Source organism: Sarcophilus harrisii, chromosome 1 (assembly GCF_902635505.1).
Source record: "Sarcophilus harrisii chromosome 1, mSarHar1.11, whole genome shotgun sequence".
In the NCBI taxonomy this organism is placed as follows: Eukaryota; Metazoa; Chordata; class Mammalia; order Dasyuromorphia; family Dasyuridae; genus Sarcophilus; species Sarcophilus harrisii.
In genome coordinates this window covers 335387587-335410846 of record NC_045426.1, presented here as the reverse complement: position 1 = coordinate 335410846, position 23260 = coordinate 335387587, and the positions used below count along the sequence as shown (strand labels likewise).

The following is a 23260-nucleotide window of genomic DNA, read 5'->3' as shown; positions in this document are numbered from 1 at the left end:
ATAACCACCCAGGGCTTTGGATGTCATGGATTTCTCAGATGGGAGGTATCCTGAGGTTTAAAGTTCAACACGAGAGCCCAGATGGAACCCATCCCTGGATGGGCTATTTTCACAATGCCTAAGTTTGCATTCTCCTTCCAGCCAGACACTCTGGGCCCAGAAAAAAGATGATGGTTCCTCTCTCTGTTCTTCCTGTAAGAGTCCAAGGCGGACCTGAGGCTCAGAACTCAGAAATGGGCAAAGTTGGGCTATGACCCCTCCCCTCAAGAGGATCTTGAGGTACTTATTAGGTAACAATATGTATGGCATCAATAGCCTAGTTATCATTCACCTGGGACTATATGGGCTCAAAGTAGGCTAAGAGTAAGATCCAGCAGTTAGCCACTGGGCTACAACTGGTGGGGAATAGAGGCCCTTTGAGGCAAGAGACAACTCAACAGAGCATACTCTAAATCTGCCATTGCCTGGATTACAGTTATCCCTCTCTCCTGTTTTCTACCTTGAATGACTGACCTCCCTTTACCTTCCTCCCTCAAGCTGCTCATGTCAAATAGGGCTTAAACCAACTGCCCTAATTACTTTTTAGTGCTTTGTAATATCAAGTTAGAATATTAAAGAAAAGAACATCACAAAGTACTCAATTTCACTATACATTTGTTCAGAGGGAATTAAAAACTTGGAATGAGGCAGAACTTGCTCCTTACACAGACAGAAGAGACTAGACTTTCTTAAGATCTCCCCAGTCTGAATTTAATTATTCAATAAGTCATCTTCATAGAGCCTCTTAACTCTTTTCATGTCACAGACCCTTTTGGGTAGGCTGGTGGACCCTTGGAATAATGTTTTGAAATGGTTAAAACAAAATGCATAGGATTACCAAAGAAATTAATTTATAAAAATACAAGAAAAACCAAGTTCATGGGCCCTGGAATAAGAATTCCTAGTTCATATGTAAGGCCCAAGAATATTGTTAAAACACATTCTCTGGGATTGTACCTGAGGTAATCATTGGACAAATAGTAGGATGATGACAGAATGAAGCTCAGGCAAAAACAGGTACACCACAAAAACTGCTAACCAGTATCGAGCATGTCTGCTTTGAGAACTGGGGGAAAAAACCAAATGTGTCACCCCTCTTATTACTCTTAAGTTTGAGGCTTCAAGTTGAACAAAACATAGCAATGACTTTCCCATCAGCCCTGGCAGAGGATGGAGCTCTCTAGCTTCTTTTTTACCAGCAACTACTGGCTCCTGTTGAGAATGCCAATGCACCATTATTTGGAAGTAAATGCTTCCAATTCCTTTTCCAATCTAGAGACTCGTGGTCTCAACCAAGGCTGGTCCCCCCCCCCCCCCCCCCCCCAAAATGATTTGCCTTTTAGAGTCTGGGCACATGTACAAAAAAATGCAGAAAAGATATTTATTACCGAGCTATAAATTATTCACATTGAGGCAAAGATAGGCAAGGATAAGTGGTCACGTTTTGGGCTGTTGCCCTCTCTCACTCTCATCCTGGGCCTGGATTTTGAGCTCTTCATCTAGCCGTTCCTTAGCTCGTACCACCTGGGAAAGAATGGGGAACCAACATTTCAGATGCTTTCTTTTATCATTTACCCACACCTAAGGATGGATCCAAACAGATAACACAGTTTTCTTTTCCTGGTTCCAAGCCCAGTGCCAAAAGGACACCTTGAATCCCCATCCATTAACCCTCACAGAATTCTGGTTTCCTATGGCCAGTTTCCTGAAGAATCAGGGATACTGCTTTCATCTCATGAGTAAATGCCAAGAGTGTCCGGGGGCCTTCTACTATAGTTTGTTTTTGTGTTGGCTGCTACCAAAAAGGGCATCGTACAGGGCAAAGGCTACAGTCTGTGCTCTAATACACAACTAAAGGCTGGTTTAGAATTTAGTCTTAAATTCTAACATAGTGAGAACAGAAGACCATGTCTAGGAGATCTATCAGTCATATACAGGCTAATGCACAGGTGATCAAAAATGTCAAGACTTCAAGGCTATAGACTCTTCATGGCAAGAGTTTAACTTGAATTGTGACAACAAACTATTGGAACAGAAGTAGAAGAAATGTGTTATGTTCAGCCATCGGTCATGGATAGAGATGTCAGGATAGAAACCCCAAAAGTTGCTTTATTGACTGGTTGGGGCTATTTCTGTTGACTGGAAATGAATAACCTTTTTAGCCCTGTCTGCAACAACCCCCACCAATGGCAAAGCTGGTCCTGCAGTTTAACTAGGTTTCCATAAGCCTTGAGGCCACTCACCTTTGATTGCAGGTAGAAGGAGCCACCCACCGATTTATCATTGACCTTAAATAAATGATCAAAGTTCTGTGGAGGAAAAAAGGAGAGGATTTATAGTAAGTTTAATGTTTACTGGAAACAAAGGGGGTTGGGATCTCTTCCTGATTGCAATTGGATTAAATGGCTTTGAGATACCTTAAAAGATGTGCTGGGGTATAAGAAGAATTCAGTGCTTCCACCTGCCCAAAGATGGGCTGTAGTTATACAATGACAACCCAAGAGAAGCCATCGAGGTAGGAGCTCCTGCCATGATTCCCTCTCCAAATGTGTTTTGTCAAGACTCCCACTCAGGAGAAGGCAGAAACATAAGCGGTACCCTCTCTGAACAGCTCAGAGGTTTCCTTTGCCAACCTTCCTTCCCTTTACTCTGGACATGGACTGGACACCCCTGTACTAGATTTACCTTTTGGATCTCCTCTCGGCTCAGCTTGGAAACATTGAGGATCTGCTGGGCTTCCTGAAGACTAAGTCCAGAAAGGTTAGATGCGGCTGCAGACTGATGACCGGCTCGCCCACGAGCATCTGCTGCTGCCCGGCTGGCTGTTCAGACACAAAATGAGCTCCTGGCCTCGGGCAATCACTCCTCTGGCAATCCCAAAGGCCAGCCTAATCAGTCACACCCAACTGGGAAGCTATGTGGCCAGGAAATAGAGGGAAGCCTAAGAACCAAGGTAGCCAGGAAAAAGACCATTCACCAGAGAATGGCAGGGCTAGTGTTCCACAGCAGGGACAAGGATTCCCAGATGCTGCCAGCTAATTTTGGCAACACTTATGGCCACATAAATTGGACCCTTTCCAATTCTATCCCACTCCCTTTCCTTCTGCCAAGAATCAACTTTTGTATAATCATATTTGCTCTGCATAAAAAGATTAGGGGAAATGAGAAACACCAAAGTGTGATGATCTATTTTGAGTTCTTATTAGATTGTGCCCCTCAGGGCCAGCCTTGATTCCCCCTCTTTTATATTATGGTAGCATGAAGGTCTCTCTCATCTGAAGACAAATCAACTTGGAAGCTTATAACCCATTGCAATGCAGTCTGCCCTAAACCAAGAACACCACTATACAAAAGAACTTCCTCTCTTTCCAGCCCCTTCTGTCTTGTGGTAGCAGCTCAGGTAATCACAAGTGGTGCAGGTGTCAGTGGGTCTCAATTAAAGGATATGTTAGAAATAAGGGAGATTTTAAATGGTATGGCCTCAAACTCAAGAGAACATGGAATAATACTGATAGCTTACAGGTTTTCCTCACACAACTCTGAGACAGAGAGTGCAAATATTATTTCCATTTTACAGAAGGGAACACAGAGGCTGATAGTCTAAGTGACAGTTCATGGTCACACTGTGAAATGCCAAAGCTGGGATTTAACCTAGGTCTCTGACTTTCAGTCCAGAGCTCTGTTTTTCCAGACCCTACAGCCTTTCAAGATTAGAAACCTGGTTTGGGGATATGCTGCTTACCTGCAAATTCCTGTCGGAGTGCCCGGGCAAAGGCCCTTCCAACCACCTGCACCCCCATCACGATGATCTGAGCTAGGTATTTAGCCTGTGGGCAAACCAGCAGTCAGTCAGGCAAGGTTCGATGGGCAGCCCATCTTACTCTTACTCTGGAGCCCAAGTCTGTGGATGCTCTCCACTGGGCATCCATCAAAGAGCTGCAGCCAACAAATTCAGGTAAGGTGAGAGGACAGGCTTTTATGTGATCTCTTCTTTAAGTCCTGGAAAGACCACTACTCCTAAATTTCTAAGCTTCTTGCTTCAGCTGTCTGTTCCAAGTAAATCAATGGTAGATCCCTCATAGTAATGTGAGGCATAGTGGGAGGGGAAAAAAGAAATTCTACTCTGTTGCACAGTGCAACTTAACCAAAGACCAGAAATAAACAGAAAATAAAGGTGCAAAGCTCCACTATAAGATGGAGGAAGGAAGACAGATAACTTAATCCTTTATAATAATGGGTCCCAGGTAAGCCACAGAGTGAAGACCACCCCCCAAAAACTTAATCATTTATGTGTCTGACAAGCTTTGTCTTAGTAAATGAATGTTTGGATTTCACAAGTAGGCCTGATCTTCACAAGTCTTCTACTTCACACCAGGAAGTATGGCTCCATTAACACTTTTTTGTACTTACACCTCTGATCAAAGCACTAGGTAACTTAAACAATTAGCTAATTTGTTAAAGAGAATAGTTTATGAATTTAATTGTTCTTCCCAGCACATACAGACATAAGTGTGTCACATACTTCAAGGATTTATGATTTCAGCTGGTATTGATGTACTCCTTCTAAAACTTGATGGGTTTGGCCAATGGACTCATCACCCTGTGGCTGACCTAGAGCTAAGATAAGCTGCTGCGGATTGCCTTCCAAGGCAGACCTGCCAAAAAACGTTCACTGACATTTTCTTAGAGAACCCATGGTTTCCTTCTCAACACAATGAGATTTTCAAATAGATTATAGATCTCCTAATCAGGAGATGTCCTCATTCCTTCAAATGAGACTAGACTGGATACTCTCTAAAGTTCTTCCTAGCTCTAAAATGTGATGACTAGGACATTATCAACAATGATTACCACAGTAGAGAATGGATGAAAAATTGAACATTTGACTAAAAATCCTTCCTATATTATACAGCTAAGATCATCCTTCTGTGCACTAAACTTGCAATGAAGAGATCTGAATCAAAGGAATCCAAACTGGACAGGGCCTTAAAGGTCCACCAATCCAACTCCCTATTTTACAAATTGAGAAAACTGAAGCAAAGCAAGTGATGTGTACTAAGTCACTATGACTTTGAACTATGGCCTATGAACCTGGAGATTCACAGCGAAAGGAAAGAAAGAATACTGAATTTGGAATCAAAGATGTCCTTTTAAGGTCTCTTCCGATTTTGGAGGAACCAAGACTCCTAAATCCAGGTCCTACTTCCAAATCTAGCATTTTTTCCTCTGCATCCTTTGCTACTATATGGCTGGAGTAAGTCAAGGTCCCTTTCAACTGTAAAATGAGGTACTGGACTAGATGCTTCTAAGATTCAGCTCTAAGAAAGAAGAATTTAAGCATTGTGGAGCCCATCTGAGGTGGGGTGGTGCAGCCGGTGCCCACTGAAGAGGATTTGGATTCAAATCTTAGCTCTGCTACTTCTACCTTTGATAGTAGGCAAGTCACAAAAAGGTTAAATTTCCTCATCTGTAAAATTATCTCGATTGCCAAATTTTATGGTCTTTCCTCAAGTCTTCTATTTTCTTGGCAATATGACATTGTTGATCACTGCTCTCTCTTTTTTCTCTTCTCTTATTGCTTTATCTTAGGCTCCTCTGCTGCATCATCATCATCTATGACCTACTCCTTTGCTTAGACGTATTCCAGGACTGTGTCCTTTTCCCTACTTTCTTCTCTTTCCCTCTTCTCAGTGATCTCATCTTGGAGCTCTGAAGGGCTCATCTCTATGAAGACAAATTCCAGATTTTTAAAAATATAGTTCTAGTCACTCTTTTGAATTCCAATAAATTCAACTGACCACTGGACATTTTCAATTGAACATCCCATAGCTATCTCAAACATCATGTCAAAGTATCACTGATCACCTTCCCCCAAACCCTTCCCTTTTCCTAACTTCCCCATTTCTGAAAAATGCCCATCACCCACCATCGTCCCGGTCATATGAGTTTATAATCTGAGTTATTTATTACTACTATTTGTCATTCCCACTCATCTCTCATATCCAATAGTTGCCTGGTCTTGTTGATTTCTACCTCTGAAATTTACCTCTTTTTTTATTGTTTGTATTTGTCCCCTTCTCTATGCCCACTAACTGGTCTCCATCTAACTGGTCTCTCTACCTCCAGTAACTCCTCTCCATTTTCCACATAACTGCCAAATTGATATTTCTGGAGCAAAAACCTCACCATGTCATAATTCTTTGTTCAGAAGGCTCTTGACTCTAAGACAAAATATTAATTTTGGTTACTTTGCCCACACATAATGCATATGGAATTCCCTACATCCATTGTTCTATCTTTGTCTCTATGCCATTCCACAGACTTTACCCTAAATCACGCTTTAGAGAATCAATAGATCCCTTCAAAGTTTGGTTCAAGCCTCATCTCCTACAGAAGTCTACCCTGATCCGTGAGATTGCTGATGCTTTCCTCCAGAAACTACTTTATATCTATTTTGTAAATGTTTTTTTCCCTTACCTGTTGCTATCCCCTAGTGGAATGTATGCTCTTTGAGAACAAGAACTGTCTTACTGTATCTATCCCTAGGTCTTGGCACAATGCCTAGCACATATTAAATACTTAAGGGATTGAACTGAACTCAGTAATTTAGACAAGATAACTTCTGGGGATCCTTCCAGCTATAATTCTGTGATTCTATGACCCCAAGTCTGTTCTTTTGAGCTTTGAGCTTCACAAGACCCATCCCTTACAGCTGCAAGCCAAACAGGTCTACCAGATATTGTCCATAACTACAATATATTAAAGGCTGGATTTTACTCAATCTTTAAAGTTATCTTTTCAGCCCCAGAGGCTCCCAGCTTTCCTCCTATCTGGGGCTTTTTGTTATTCTACTTCAGCCTGCCAAGTGAAATGAGGTATTTGATCTTTACACTTATTATTTTAATATTTCAAAAAGATTTATCATTCTACCATTTCCTCAGTGCAGGTATTACTTCCACTCATACAGACAGCAAACTCCCCATGTCTCATCAGAGGGTCTTCAAAACTTCCTCCAGTTCATTATTTGGCAGTCAACATTTTGATAAATCTCTGCCCTTGGCTAGACTGGTCCTCATCTAAGACACCCTTTGTCACTGAGTCATACTCAAAGCCCTTCTAGCTTAGTAGGATCTGCCAGCCTTGAATACCATTTGCCTAACCTTTGAGAAACAGTCAGGGTCACGGACTAGAATAGACTTTCTTTTTCTTTTTTTTTTTTTTAATTTATTTAATAGCCTTTAATTTACAGGATATATGCATGGGTAACTTTACAGCATTAACAATTGCCAAACCTCTTGTCCCAATTTTTCACCTCTTACCCCCCACCCCCTCCCCCAGATGGCAGGATGACCAGTAGATGTTAAATATATTAAAATATAAATTAGATACACAATAAGTATACCTGACCAAACCGTTATTTTGCTGTACAAAAAGAATCAGACTCTGAAATATTGTACAATTAGCTTGTGAAGGAAATCCAAAATGCAACCACCTAATACTTTTAATGATAAAGTGGGTGCTGTAGAAATCTGAATGATTAAATCACCTTCTATTGTAAAAAACAATGCTTTTCAGAATATTTGTCTATTACCTGACCTGATTAAGGCCATCCTTTGGTGGTAATCATTCTAGTGTGAGTAGCCCGATTATATTCCAGGGCCTTATTATCAGTGATAAGTAATCCTGTGTTCCAGTGTCTAATAGCTCACAGATGAGATATAAGAGATTGCGACTAACTCCACTCCTGAAGCACAGAAACTATGCAAGTGTTCCACATACATAGTATATGTATTCTGCAGAAGTGTTAAAGCATGATATAAACTGCCAATAAACCTGCTTCCAAGAAGTCCTAAATGCAAAGATTTTCATTAGTTGACAATGGCCACTGAATTCTACATCATAACACAGAGGTCAGATCAGAGTCTGGGGAATTAGCAGTTAAATGTGGCACCAATGAAGCCTCAGACTTCAGACAAGACTGAATGTATACATCCGGAGATAATATTTAATTGGAGGCAAGCCCCGGAACCTGGACAACAAGCTGCCCGTGTGGCTTCTGATCAGTAAGAAACATAGCCTTCTGTTCATTTTCCCTAACTCACCACGGAGCTCAACTTTTGGAAGCACAGCTAACAAGAAACCAACAAACTGGAACACGCTTGGGGGGGAAGGAGCCGTGAAGGAGCACCCTGCAACACCGCCGTGACAGTGAGCCTGAGGGACTTTAAAAGGGAGAGGTCAGAAGGAGCAGGGACACAGCTCGCCTCATTCGATCTTTCTATCTTAAAAATGAGGTCTGCCAAGGGGCCTGCGGTCCTCTCTCCTATTCAAGCAGTTTCCATTTTAGGCCATTTCCACAACGTGAAATCCGCACCCTAAAGGTGAATCAACAGCGTCGTATATGAGGAAAAGTGCAGGAGGTCCTTGTTTCTGCTCTTCCCCCAGCCGGAGACAACCAAGACCGAGGGTAAGGCGGGATCTGAGATGATCTCACGGTCTGGGACAGCAGAGACCTCCCGACAGGGAGACGGGCAAGCCGGCTTCTGCAAACCCTGACTTGCACACTCTGGCCCTTCATTTCCTCCTCGATAAAAAAGAAGGGACGCCGGAGGCCTCTCGGATCCCCGCTGGCTGCCCAGACTTGCTAACTGATGGGGAAGTCGGGGGCAGCAGCGAGACAGGCCGTCAGTTAGGCCCCGCACCCGCCACCCCTCGGCCCGGCTTCCCAGTCTTTCTCCTCTGCAAGGGCAGCGCCGGCTCCGCGAGCCTGGGCAAGCCCTTCCCCTCGGGTCCCCCCGGGAGACTGCCCCTATTCCAAAGGGCCGGGTGACAGCCGCCCGCCCCGCGCCCGGGCAGCCCCGCTGCGGAGGGGCCCCCGAGACTCCCACCCCTCGCTCTGGGACGGAGGCGACTCGGGCAAGAGGGGCCGAAACGGCGGGTAAGGGTTATCGGGCCCGGCCCCCGTAGCCGAGACCCCGCGGGGAGTGTGTCTGCGCCGGGGCGGAGGAGGGGGGCAGACGGGCCCAAGGTCTCACGGCTAAGGCGGGACCCTCGCCGGGCCTCCGACTCACCATGGCGGCGGGACGCTGCCTTCCGGGCTGCGGCGGCCGCCGCGACCGCGGCGCCGGCTGAAGGGCGGCGGGTCAGAGGTCGAGGGGGAGAAGCAGCGCCGGCGCCCCAACTCCTTCCCTCGCGGGCTGACGCGCATGCCTACGGAGCGCCGGGGCCGAGGGACTGCCGGAAGTGACGCCCGGGCGGGGGGCGGGGCTTCCGGCCGCCGGCCCGGGGACAGCGGAGGCGGACTCCGATTCTTGCCCCCTTGAGCTAGCGAGGTGCGGATGCTCCGGCGGGAGAACGCCGAGGGCAGAAATGGGGCGGTGGGAGGGAAAGGGAGGGCCAGCGTGGTGGCCTGCAGCCCTATCAGGAGCCTGTCATTTCTCCACCAGAGAGCGTCGGGCACTTGTCTTTTTAACTATTCCAGTAACTTGGACCTTTGTGATAACGGCAGCTGCCGTTTGTTGTCGTTTTCTTCTTAATCGCAGAAAAAGCTTTTAGTACTCTCTGTTAAAAGCATCAGAAACCCTAGAAATAGTTTCTTCTTTTTAAATAATTAAATTTTAATTTAACTTGATTATTAATTAATTTATTTTTATAAATTTATAAATATATATAAAATATATAAAAATAAATATATATGTGTATAAATATACAAAATATATAAATAAATAATTATAGAAATATACAAATAAATAATTATGTGAATATATATAAATATATAAAAATAAATATATATATATGTATAAATATATAAAATATATAAATAAATAATTATAGAAATATATAGAAATGTATAAATAAATAATCATATGAATATATATAAATATATAAAAATATACAAAGAAATAATTATATAAATATATAAAAATATACAAAGAAATAATTATATGAATATATAAAAATATATAAAATATATAGAAATATATAAATAAATAATTATATGAATATATATAAATATATAAAAATATACAAAGAAATGATTATATAAATATATAAAAATATACAAAATATATAAATAATTATATAAATATATATAATTATATAAATATATATGTATAAATATATAAAATATATGAATCAATAATTATATGAATATATAAATATATAAAAATATACAAAGAAATTATTATATAAATATATAAAATATATAAATAAATAATTATATAAACATGTATATATAAATAAATTATTATATAAATGTATATATAAATATATATAAAAGATATAAATAATTATATAAATTTATATAAATAAATAATTATAGAAATATATATAAATATATAAATCAATAATTATATGAATATATAAAAATATATGTATGAATATATAAATAAATAATTATAAAAATATATAAAATATCTAAATAAATAATTATATAAATATATAAATAAATAATTATATAAATATATATAAGTATATATAAAAATATGTAAATAAATAATTATATAAATATATATAAATATATAAATAATTATATAAATGTTTATATATAAGATATACAAATTAATAATTATATAAACATAAAAAATATATAAATAAATAATCATGTAAATATACATAAGAACATATAAATAAATAATTGTATAAATACATAAATATATGAATAAATAATTGTGTGAATATATGTAAATATATGCAAATATATAAATAAATAATTAAATGGATATATAAAATATATAAACAATTACATAAATATATAATATATATAAATATATAATTATATAAATATACATAAAATATATAAATAAATAATTATATAAGTATATATAAAAATATATAAAAAATAATTATATAAATATATATAAAATATATAAATAAATAATTATGTAGATATATATATAAATAAATAATTATATGAATATATAAAAATAATTATATATATATATAAATTTATAAATAAAATTAATTTAATTAATGTGTGCATTACTTTATGAATCATGTTGGGAGAGAAGAATCAGAGCCAAAGGGGAAAAAATAGGAGATATTAAAAAAAATACAGAAAAAAGAAGTGAACCTACACAGCAGGTGTGGATTTACGTTCAGTCTCCCTAGTTCTGTTCTGGATGCGGATGGCATCTTCTGTCCCAAGTCTATTGGGACTGCTTTGGATCACCGAACCAAAGATCATCTCACAATCTTGGTGTTATTGTGTACAATGTATTCCTGGTTCTGCTTATTTCACTCAGCATCAGTTCTAGTAAATCTTTCCAAGCCTCTCCAAAATCAGCTTGTTCGTTTTTTATAGAACAATAATATTGAATTTCCTTCATATACCACAACTTGTTCAGCATCTACTCATTTCCCAGTTTTTTGCTGCCACAAAAAGCGCTCATATTATTTACATAACAATAATTTAGGGTTTGCAAAACAAATATATTCAAAATAGCCCTGAAGAAAAGGGGGCTATTATTAGCCCTGTTTGGCAGAGGAGGAAACTAAGGCAAACAGAAGTTAAGGTATCCTTTTGAATTTGGGTATCCTGATCCCGGGCTCAGGACTTTATCCATTGCACCCCATAGTTGCCAATATGTGGTGTTTAGGGTTTGCAAAGTGCTTTGTCTCACAAACAACCCTGTCAAGTCAGGTGCTGAAGGGGTCCTTCTTTTAAGGAAAAGTCAGGCTTAGAGAGGTTAGGTGGTCCCAGTTAGTGTCGGATAAAGGATTTGAATCCTGATTTTTCCAAATCTCAATTTCAGCATCCTATCCAACATGTTGGCTCATGTCCCACAGAGAAGTGGGACAGAAAGAGAAAACAGTTGAGGAGTTAGGGAGGCAACTTGATATTGGGGGGGGGGGGGAAGCACTCCAGAATCACAGGACCAAAATTTAAATCTTTTCATAAATCGAGGGATCTTGGGAAAGGCATTTACCTTTCTGGGCTTCTAGTTATCTCTTTTTAAAAATAACATAGGTCTAGAAGTTTGCTGAGATCCCTTTCACCTCTAGATCTATGACTATGAAATGGATCACAAGTCCAGTGGGGAGATCTACGGAATAGTCCTTATTTGGACATGTGGAAGTGAAGGTCAGAGGAAGTAGTCACATAATGTTTTCGATACTTGGATTACTACCAGAGAAGTTGGCTGTTATTCTGTTATTCATTTTGTGTCAGACTCAGAATTTGAGTTGGAAGCCACCTTATTAACTAGGGGTTCTCACTATAACACAATCAGATACGATGCTTGAAATGATCATTTTCCCCCTTTCATTTGGAATCCACCACCTTCTCAGGCATCTCATCCCACTTTGGGGTAGTGCCTAATTGTTCATTTTTTTCGTTTTTGCTTTTGTAACTCCTACCTATTGCTTTTGATTCTGCCCTCTAGGTCCAAATAGAATAAATAATAATGTCTTCCTCTATATGACAACCCTTTAGAAACTTTAAAGACAGCTGTCCTGTGGCATAGGTGTTCTGATCAGACAATAAGGAGTTATCAAGTGTCTGCCCTGTGCTAAGTACTAGATCATTGTTGCTGATCAGAGATGATGTCTTTAAAAGATAAAAGGTATATTTGAATCAAGAAATCTGTATCTAAAAAGGGAATTAAGATTTGTGAAAATGTTTAAAATATAGGAATGATGGGCTCTTGGGAGGAAATAGATTGACCTTGATAATAAAATTCCCCTTTCCAAGAGCTGGTAAAAAATGTCTTACAAAACTAATCAAAAGGACCTTAAACTGGGGGAGGAAAAAAAAAGAGGTGTGAAAAACTTGTCTATATAGTTACAACCATAGAATATACTTAATTATAAAGAAAAATAGTATCATTTCCCTCAAGAGTTCACAAGAGGTAAAAATCCAAAGAGAAAATTCTGTGACCTCAAAATGTTTATGCATGGACTTAGAAAGTGTGAGTAAGAAGTATGGCAAATAGGCAAATTTGAACTTGGGGATCGTTGAGACTTAATGGATTGGGATACATGACAGGAATGTGGCTTTGGAAAGTTATTCCTTATTCAAAGGTAACAAGATAGATAAAGGGGAGTGTATTAGGGGGAGGAATAGTGTAATAACATATATTAAGAAGATAAAGGAAAAGGAAAGATCATGAACTTCATATGAAGGTATGATATAGTAGTGATGAGCATTCTCTCTACGAAAAATAGAGGAGTTGATAATTTTATGATTAGCCTTTATTTATTCTTTTAAATTGGAGGAAGCAGGGGAACCATTGTTCTCTCCCTGATTCTTAACCAAAGAGGAGAAACTGATGGCTGAAGTAGATAATCTTCCTTTTTTGAAAATCAGAATATTTATTTTTCTCCTGGGGGGGGTGGGGGGGGTGGAGGGGGAAGCCTCAGGACAACAGATGGGGCTTGTTTAAAGCTGTAAGGAGAAAGGACAACGAAAGAATGGTTAGGATTGCTTGGGGGCTAACTGGATGATTAAGACATTGATCTACTCTTACAATGCTTCTATTTTCTTGACAAAGAATAATCATCTTGGACTGAAATTGAGACACAAGATTTTTAAGATTTGCAAAGCACTTAACAAATATTACTTGTACCCCAATGAAGAGAGAGGTTGTGACTTGTTTGGAATCACAGGGCCTGAAGCTGGATTTGAACCCAGATCATCTTGACTCCAGGTCCAGAGGTACATCCACTCTATCTCTTTGTGCACTGCCTAAGAGAGCATCTAGCTGTCCTTGATAAGTTTCTGTCATCAGGTCCAGATGACTTGCATTCCAGGGGAGCGAAGGAACTGGCAAATATGACTGCTGACTTTAAATAATCTTTTGAAAAATCATGGAAATATTCTACAGGATTGGAGAAAAATAAATATTCTGATTTTCAAAAAAGGAAGATTATGGAATCTTTAAACCATAGCACAGTGAATTGTAAATTCTAAAGTGATTTTATGATAAATAGCTAAAAAAAGGAGCTGGGATTACAAAGAAAGAGCCAGCAAGGTTTAGGATCATAGGACCACAAACAAGGCTTACCAATCATTTTATGGATCAAGAAACTGAGGTCCAGAGTAGTGAGGTTGTTTGCTTAAGATTCTTTAAGAACAAGTGTTTCACTTTGAATGACTGAAGAAATTTGATCAATGAGCAGCCATAATTCTAGAGGACTGATGATGAATCCCGCCCTGACATTGTGACAGATGTGATGGGCTCAGTCGCAGGGTGTGTGTGTGTGTGTGTGTGAGATATACAGCCAAGCTGGAAGTTGTTTCATTTCACTCTATTAAAAGGGGTTTTGATTTTCTCTTCTTTTTCAAATGGGGAGGAAGAGAAAATGAGATTTTAAAAATTAAAAAAGGTATTTCCAGCATAATCCAGTTTCCTATTTTAACAAGGGATCGGCAGATCTTGGGAATGCTACAGATAATTTATTTACATTTAGTAAAGCACTTGAAAAATTCTGTCCTGCTGGTCTTGTGAACAATATGAAGAGATATAAATGAGATAAGAATATAGTTAGTTGACTTTAGAACCATTTAAATAGCTGAATCCAAAAAGTAGTCATTATTTATTTATGCCATCTTAGAAGGCCTCTAGTGGAGTATCACAGGAATCTTTACTTGGCTTTATGTCTCTAATTTTTTAATAGTGATTTGAATGAAAACATACATTTGAGGATTCAAAATCTGAGGATAACATGATGAGAGGGGTAGCTAAACAGATTCTCCCCTTACTTCCCCAAAAATGTCAAAACTTGATAGGCTGAATCTATTAAGATGTAATTTAATAAGAATAAATATTATGTTAATAGAAAAATATACCTTTTTTGTTTTTAAGTCTTCATAAGTACAAAAATGAGGAAGGCATAGATAGAAAGTAGTTCATCAGAAATGTTTGGTGGATTTGCTCAAGGAGTCTTCCGATAGGGCAGCCAAAAAAATCAATATGCTTTTAGGGTAAGTTGAGAGGCATGGCATCTAGGACTAGACAAAGATTATTATCCTATATGCGGCCCTAGTCTGGTTACCTAGAGCATGTGTGTTCATTTCTAAACACCAGATTTTAGGCAGGACTTTAACTAAGGCCCTAACTTTTTAGTACCAACATTGTGCCAGTGTTTCTCTATGGCAACAAGGTGTAGGAAACAATGATTGCTGAAGAAATAAAAATGAATATCCCAGAGGGAGAGGAACATGCAGCCGATGTGAGCAGACTACAATATAGAACTGTTATAAGGAACTCTGAAGGACAGAAGTAAAATAAATTGTATGATAGTCTAATCGCCTGGGAGAATAAGGGATGACTTCAGGGCAGCCAGAGTGCTCTGCTTGGACCTTTGTGATATGAGGAGAAATTGAGAAAACTGCCCTGCAGGGTTAGTAGACTCCTTTGGAAAACTTATTGTGGATAAGTTATACAAAAGGGCAAGCATGGATGAGTTTTCATCTATATGTTGAAGGGACCTTCCATATAGATGAGATCATGTATTCATTTGAATATTATTCAGAGGGAAGGCATCCTGAAGTTGGTTGGAGATACTACTGAAGATATTTGAGCAAGGAAAAGAGATTTTTACTGTGGAAAGAGTGTGAAGGAAGATTCAGAGGGCTGTAATATGCAAGACTAATTAGACTTGTTCTGCCTGGCTAAATTAGATGATAGACATGGAGATTTCAGTTTGAAGTAAGGAAAAAAGCCCCTAACAATTAGATCTGTCAAGTTTATGTGCACCCCAACTCCTTCTCCTCAGAGATCTTCTAGATGAATGCTTGTTTTATGAAGCAAGGTCTTGTTTATATACTGGCTATACTAAGCAACCTCAGTGGTCTTATATCTGCAATGTTTTGATTCTGAGAATAACAGGTTCCCAGCATTACCCTTATTTTCCATGTGCCAAGGAACTACTGGCTAGCCCCGTTGTTCTTTTCTTATTTTTCAAAAGAAAAGCAACGTCTTCTAGGAAATGTTGTTCATGTCTTTATAAGTGATAAACGTTTCAAAAATTTTAGCTTGAAAGATGTTTAATGTAAGCAAAGGTTTCTGTTCATCTTCTGTCACTTTCTATATTCCCTTTATGTGTTTCCAACTGCCAATCTGCAGCATTTTTTTTTTATCAGTTCATAAAACTTCCAAAAGTTTTTTTCTTAAAATTTATCAACTTAAAAAATGTGTTTCTCTGTCTTTCTGGATTCTACTAGCTCCATTCTTTTTCTTTGTATGCTTTTTTCCCCTTCCTGGAGATTCCAAGAACCATAGTAGAGAACTCAGATGTGCATTAGGAAGCCCACTTTAGATAATATTATAGTACCCCTCAGACCATCAGCTAGGCTGTTACTTTATCCATAAAGATGGCCAATCTTGATAAAGTGAAGCCTAGAGTGGTAGGAGTAAAGTTTTCCCAGAGCAAAAGGTACAATCAACACAGGAGGCAAGTGGGGGTTTTGCTTAGAAAAATTTAATGGCTGAGGCATTGATAAATTCATAAAACTCCTCACTGGTGGGATTCACATTCTTTTTCCCCCCCTTTTTTTTTTTAAAGTTCTCTAGGCCCTAATCCTCACCCTTTTCTTACTGTTTCAGGTTGGGAGGGAGAGAGTGAATAGGAGGTCCAGTAGGATTGGTGACTGCAGGGGGATCCAGCCCCTTTGATGATTTTGACTGTAACAGAAGAAGACAACAGGGACAAAAGGCAATAAGGAAAGATAAAAGCAGGAGGTAAGGCTTAACCCATAAGGTACAAAGAACAGTAGAGTAGCTGGAGGGGAAACCGTTGTTTCTGGAAGAAGTAAGCAAGGCAGTAATCTATTAATTACAAAGTGAGTGGGACCATGTATAGTAAGGACAGCCAGGTAGCAGGCCCGGGGCAGTGCTGACCAATGTTCTTTCCTCAGCTTCTGACCACGATGTATAGAAGAAAACTGATCCCAGAGAGAAAAATAGGACAGGGCCAATTAAAGCCCCACTTGGAGTGTTCACACGACAGCCTATCCCAGAGGACTTTGAGCCCTCAGAGAAAGCTGGAGCCAGGATACTTCGGAGACATATAGACTTGGAGGAGCTGCTTGTTGAAAACACTAAGATCCCAAAGATCTTAGTCTGGGGATTCCTGGGGTGAAGAGATGGGGTCACATCAGCTGTGGAGTCCCTCCATAGGTCAGCAGCAACACCAAGGCCTGGAAAGGCATCTTCCAGCTCAAGAATGAGGCTAAGAGTTGCAAGGGGTCATTGGCCAGGTAGCTCCAGAGGAGAGGCAGCTGTGAGTGTGGCTGATAAAGTGGACTAGTCCTACAAAGAAAAGAACCCAGGTGTGGTGTAAGAGAATCATGGGGAGTTAAGGAAATAACTTGGAGGAAGGATAAAGAGGAGCAAGAGAACAGATGCTAAACTAGGAGTCACCTGAGAGCCAGGTGAGCTGTGCCTGTGTCATGGAGGCCCTTCCATCCCAACCCTTGCCCAATTTCTTACCCATTCATCCTCGTCCACTCCCTCAAAGGAATCCTGGGGGAGGGGGTCCTCCCGGTTACCCAGTTTTGCCACCATGGCACTTAGCAGCTGAGGAAAAAAAACAAAAGGTCGGGAGGGAAGTATGGGGAAAATTCAGCCACCAACAGGGACTCCCCAACTCCTCCAGCTCAGAGAAGCAGGACTAGATGCTGAGTCACATAGACCATTTCTATAAACCAAAGGTTAAAAAGTCAGAAATAATTTGGGGCAGGACCAGAAGCATTAAGGAATTGGTGGCTGAGAAAAGTATACATTCAACTACTGTAGAGAGTTGGGTGGGAGGTGTTTTGAAGGGAAATTGCCAACCTGGCTTTGACTCATATTTTGTTTCTATGGGAATCATTTGTGGGGTCTTCTGTTTCTCACTGATGCCCAGTTTTGTTTTCCTATATCAATCCCACCTCTTCTTTCTTCTGCTCATCTGATTTCTCTTCAAGGTAGACAGATGAGGGCAAGGTCCGACGTGTGGGAGCTTCTCGGGGGGCCTCACTCACTGTGAATGGAATAATTGTATTACAGCTTGCCCGTTTGGTTTTTTAATCCCCTTAATGAAACTAAAGCAAAGGGCTATTTCTTATGTAATCTTTGTATTTCTTTGGCTGGTACAACATTCTATATAAAGGAGGTACTTAATAAATCTTTATTGTATTAGGATAGAAAATAGTAATTGTGGGACCTCTTTGTGGGTCATTCTTGACACTAACTGACACTGGAGAAGTCCTGATGGATGCGCTGACTCTCCTCGTGCTGAACTAGCTTAACCTGGGGCAGACATAGCCAGGTATGGAGGATGGGAACAATAAAAATCATTTAAACTCTGATACATGTGTGAAACACTGTTCCAGGCATCACAAGGCATGAAAATGAACAAAAGACACCTCTGATATTTTACAGATAGTCAAAGAATCAAAACATGCACAAAAACACAAAAAGATGTTAAGAACAAGTGTGCAGGAGGATGATTTGAGCCTGGCTCCTTTCCTATGCTCAACAAGAACAACTGAGGAATGAGCCTCTCCTTCTGCAGGCTCTTGGGACAGCCCACCTCATTAACTCCCTGCCCACTCATTTCAGCTCCAGCCTTTCTGGTCATTTCTTCTGCCCCAGGGCTCCCCAAGTCAGACCTCTGCCCTCCCACACAGTTCCTGAGGTCCCCCCTTCTTGGCCCCAAGCCTTCCAGCTCTTTTGGCCCTTCTTCCCACCTGGGGTCATTCCTGGGGGCTGGAGGTTGAGTCGGCGGTGCTGCCCATTGGCACCCCCCAGCCAGGCAGCGGCACTGAGTGCAGGCTCCCAGCACACGGCCGTCTCTGGGTACACGTCATCCTGGAAGAACTCTTTCTGTAGGGAGTAGTGACACGGAGATACGATCTGTCTGCATGGCCAAGAGCTCGCTCACCTGAGCACAGACAGCTACAAGAGACTATGTTTGCTATGGACAAATGGAAGGCTCGGGGCTCTTCTCCTCTGGTCTGGGGGTGGTGAAAGCTGAGGGAATCCCCCCGCTCCTGAGGGCGTCGGCAATGTCATCTCTTGCTAGTGGGGGTGAGTAGGTTTTTCCTGATGAGATAGTGAGTTTTCTGTGATAACTCACCCTGACCCTGGGAAGTCGGAAGGCAACCGGTTCTAGGGAAGTCTGGCGGAGTCGGAGGCCCCGGGCGAACTCCACTTGTTGTACCTCACATTCCGTCTTGGGCAAGAAGGCAAAGCCCTGGGGGTGGGGAGGGGAGAGGCAGGGTCTTGGGAGAGCCAGCCCGGCCTCCGGGGCTTCCCTGCCCCTCAGATCAGCGGCCTCTCTCCATTAGGCTCCACACTAGCCAGCGAGTGTCCTGCAGGGAGCCACCCCTGCTTCCAGCTTCTTCCCAGGCCAGAACCCACTTCCCCACGTGACCACTGGAGGGCAGCGTCTCCCTGCTATCAGCTCTTCAGCGCCACCGGCCTTGCTGCCGCCAGGTCAGTGCGGGCAGTGCTGGGGTCCGGGCAGTGTGGATCTACTTCATTCCAGGACACGGCCCCCACAGCAGAGCCCACAGGTGGCCGCACCCCCAGGGACCGGGAAAGGGGCTGGGGGATGCCCAGAGCGGAATGGAGAGCCATTACCTTATGGGGGTCGGGTGAGGTGAAGCTGTTGCACTCCAAGAAGAAGGGGACCTCAGGGAGTAATTCATACACAAATACTCGTGTGTCGCCCTAGTGGGGGAGCAAACAGAACGTGCTGCAGCCACTCGCGGGGCCCACCCGGACGCCCGGCCCAGATCTGAGGAGCACAGCCCACACCATCCATGTTCACATGCCGGACCCCAGACTGACCTTGCCCGTGAGGAGAACGAGACCAGTGTCTGGGTCATAGTGGGGCAGCAGGGTGGAAGGGGCCACATCGAGGCCCAGCACGGCCACAGGGCCCCCGGCCAATGACTCTGCCCCGTACAGGAGCAGCTGGCGCTCACTCCGGCTGCAATGGGACCATGAAAATAGCCTCAGAACTTGGATGTTTAATGGGAAAGGACAGAAGTGAGACTCAGGAGCAGGATGGAGGAGAGAGAAGCATGAGTATGAAATAGGTGAATTTGAGAAACATTAATTCCTTTTCATTGCCTTTGGAATACATCTTTTTCAAAATTCCTACTGCCCCCAAATTAGTCCAGGCTGTCAATTTTTGCAGTAATTTTTAAACTAGTCTTCCTTACACCTTCTAATCCATTCACTGTGGCACTAGCATATTCCTAATTTTTAAAAAACAAAACTTCAAGATTTTAAATTTACAGAATGTTCCATAACACTTAGCAAATGATTGTATTATCTTACAGGTGTACATGCTTTATCTCTTACTAGATTGTAACTTTTGACTTAGTTACTTATTTGTATGAATAAAAATGTGATCAGGACCAGGAGATCTCTCTAGGAGTTGGATTTTTCAAAGAAGGGTTTGGGGAGAGTTGTGGGTTTTAGAAGACAAAGGGACACTTCACCTGTCAAAGCCAGACACCAGCAGACACCGGCCATCGCACACCCAGACCACACGAGCTCCTCGACCTCCCTCGGGGCCAGGGCCTTCCTGTAAGGTAAGAATATAAGAGGGTGGGACCCAGCTGGCTTGAGCAGATCACGGCAGGACCCGAGTAGGACCAATGACTTCCCCATCCTTCCCCATCTCTCCTGTCTCCTTACCTGGATAGGCTCTGGGCTACGCCGGGGATCGAAGATCCGCACCTTCCCATCTTTGCACACTGTTGCCAAGAACTGTCCATCGGGGCTCCAGGCCATGCTGAAGATCTGGAATAGAGATGCTGGGATGATGGCCGGGCTTGCTTTGGCTCCTCTTGAGGGTCAGAACCCCGTCCCAGAGCCTGATGCTGACTGCTCCCCATGCTGCCCTATCTAGAACCGCATTATCTCTTGCTTCTACCCAAGTGGGATGATGGGATGGGTTCTAAAAAAATCATTCCAGCCTGACGGCAGGCCTGATCACCTGGTACTAGTGTCTCATTCTGCCGAGCCCCCCCCCCCCCCACTTAAAAGGCTGCCCCTTTGGCCTCTGCCCACCTGGTCCCTGTGACCCTGCAGCCTTATCTTCTCCATTCCTTCCCGGATGTCCCAGACCCGCACACTCATGTCATAGGAAGAGGAGGCCAGCACGTCGGACGCCAGTGGGTGGAAGCGCAGGGAGTAGATCTTCTCTGTGTGGCCTGGGAGAGGTCGGGAAGCGGCGTCACACAGTGACCAGGCCCTGGGCCCACTGCTGCCCCTGCAGCCCAAACCCTTTCCCACCTCCCTGGTCTCACCTGTTAGCACGGCCTCGGGCGTTGTCAGGACCTCCTGCAGCCCTTCAGGCGGCACCCGCCATAGCCGGATCCGGGCGTCTTCCCCAGCTGTGGGCAGGAGGGCAGGGGTCCTAGCCAAGGGGCCTAGCCTCTGCCTCATCCATTCAGAAACTGCCCCCCCCCGCCCCCCCGCCTATAGGCTCCTTGGCCGTCATACTCTGTCCTAATACCCACAGAAAAGCTCCTTGGCCTAGATGGTCACAGGGGAGCAAAGGAGGAAGGGGCCCAGGATCCAGCTGTGGCATTGTGAGGCGGGGGGAGAGATGCTAAGCTGGGGGGGGGGGAGGGTGGCTGGGGGGCAATTAGAGAGAATGGAGAGAAACAGAAAATCAGCCCCATGGAGAAGTGTCTGTGTGACAAGCCCCCAACAGGAGCCCCCACCCTCCCTTACCCACAGCAAGGCGGTACAGGTCAAATGGATCCCAGGTGAGATCAGTGACAGGCACCCCGTTCTGTAGCGTGGGCAGTGCAGTATCAGGCAGGCGGCCGGGTTTCTGCAGCTGGAATATGAGGTGCCCCGTGTCCCAGGGCCCATGAGTGCCAGGGGGGAAAAAGGCACCTGCAGCCCTTCCAACCCTGAACCCCCAGTGTCAACAGCCAAGCAAGCATGGTTAGGCCCCTGCCCAGAGCTAAGTAGGGAAAAGAGCTGAGCTGGGATGGGATCCAGAGTTTAAATTCTCCCGGCCACATGGACAGCTCAAGCTCTCTGTCTCAATTACCCACTGCCCATGCCCTTCTCCGGGTTCTCCAGTTTTCCCAACTGTGATATTAAGGGAGGCTGATTCAAGAGATAATTGCTGTTACTTCCCAAAGATACAATGGGTAGAGCAGTGATCCAGCAGGGAAAGGGCGGATCTGAGGGACCCCGGGAGATCTCCCCTCCCCAATAACTCCTTGGGCAGTGTAACTGCAATAAAGCTTCAGGTTTTCTGGGAGGGACAGGATCTTGGCAAGCCAAAGCATTTGCAAGTGTGGGCATCTGTGAGTAACCCTTATCTCCAGCCGCCACCTAGCAGAGCAGGGAGTCACTGAGGTCTGGTGAGATCAGTGCCAGGAGGCCCACAGCGTCTGTGGGACGAGGCGCAGAGGGAGACACACGTGTGTGTGTGTGTGGGTGGGGGGGCGCAAAGTGGAGGCATGGGGCTGAATGAAGAGCAGCCCTTCTCACTTCTGATTCCTGCCTGAAAGTGGTTCTCATCCCAGGATTTCCCTGCCGCTGGTTCTAGGACTCCGTGTGGGCCAGCTGGAGAGAGCTGGAGGAACGCTAAGACCAAGGAGAAAAGAAACGGACACCAGATAATTCCTCTCATGGGTCCTCACCTCCAGAACAGCCACCTGGCCGCCTGTGCTCAGAAGGGGCACAGCCACGTGAAGGCGGTTGGCACAGAACCCGTCGCTCTCCCCAGGGGTGGTAAGATTGAGTCCTTTGAGGTTGGTGATGTGGGTATCACGGTGTAGAACAGTACCCTGGGCATGTCGGAACTTGGAGCTGGGGCCTGAGGGAAAGGGAAGGGAAGAATAATTGGGGGGCAAGGGAGCATAAAGAAATGCAGTAAGAAATGCTTCAGGTGTCCCCTTGGGGACTACCCCAAGCCTTTCAGCCTGGCATTTTCACTTTCTTTTTTTTCCCCTGAGGCACTTAGGTTTAAGTGACTTGCCCAGGATCACACAGCTAGGCAGGGTTAAGTGTCTGAGACCAGATTTGAACTCAGGTCCTCCTGACTTCAGGGCTGGTGCTTTATCCACTGCACCACCTTCCTGCCCTGAGTTTTTTCTTCAGGCACCTCTGAACCTGGTCTGGAAAAAGCAATGGAATAAGACCCAAGAGTTCAAATCTCAGCTCAGTCACTCACTACTGTGATCTTGGAGAGAAATGGCTCACTTTATGAGTCTGTTTCTTTTGTCAAGTTGGGAAATGCTCCCTCTTATATC

General features: G+C 43.0%; 2 protein-coding genes across 3 annotated transcripts in view; both read right to left on the bottom strand.

Moving 5' to 3' along the window:
- Positions 1-1391: 1391 nt before the first annotated feature.
- PAM16 (presequence translocase associated motor 16) lies at positions 1392-9271 on the bottom strand. Its single transcript, XM_031945606.1, has 5 exons — positions 9111-9271; positions 3782-3866; positions 2725-2861; positions 2283-2348; positions 1392-1563 (listed from the first exon to the last, which is right to left on the bottom strand). The coding sequence occupies exons 1-5, from the start codon at positions 9111-9113 to the stop codon at positions 1477-1479; spliced, it is 378 nt and encodes a 125-aa protein (XP_031801466.1). The 5' UTR covers positions 9114-9271; the 3' UTR covers positions 1392-1476.
- A 7174-nt stretch (positions 9272-16445) lies between these two features.
- Positions 16446-23260, bottom strand: part of LOC100930850 (coronin-7) — a 110626-nt gene continuing 103811 nt past the window's right edge. The window contains exons 16-28 of one of the 2 annotated variants that reach the window (XR_004230806.1): positions 22649-22824; positions 21720-21828; positions 21290-21376; positions 21051-21193; positions 20676-20780; positions 20477-20562; positions 19818-19959; positions 19608-19697; positions 19102-19218; positions 18713-18848; positions 17817-18003; positions 17472-17558; positions 16446-17291 (exon numbers count right to left, since the gene is read on the bottom strand). Coding sequence is in view for 1 of the 2 variants with exons in the window: in XM_031945601.1 (XP_031801461.1) it covers positions 17286-17291; positions 17472-17558; positions 17912-18003; positions 18713-18848; positions 19102-19218; positions 19608-19697; positions 19818-19959; positions 20477-20562; positions 20676-20780; positions 21051-21193; positions 21290-21376; positions 21720-21828; positions 22649-22824 (1376 nt within the window). In the remaining variant the exon portion in view is untranslated. The remainder of the gene's footprint in view (positions 17292-17471; positions 17559-17816; positions 18004-18712; positions 18849-19101; positions 19219-19607; positions 19698-19817; positions 19960-20476; positions 20563-20675; positions 20781-21050; positions 21194-21289; positions 21377-21719; positions 21829-22648; positions 22825-23260) is intronic. The other variant, XM_031945601.1, reaches the window with a different exon arrangement.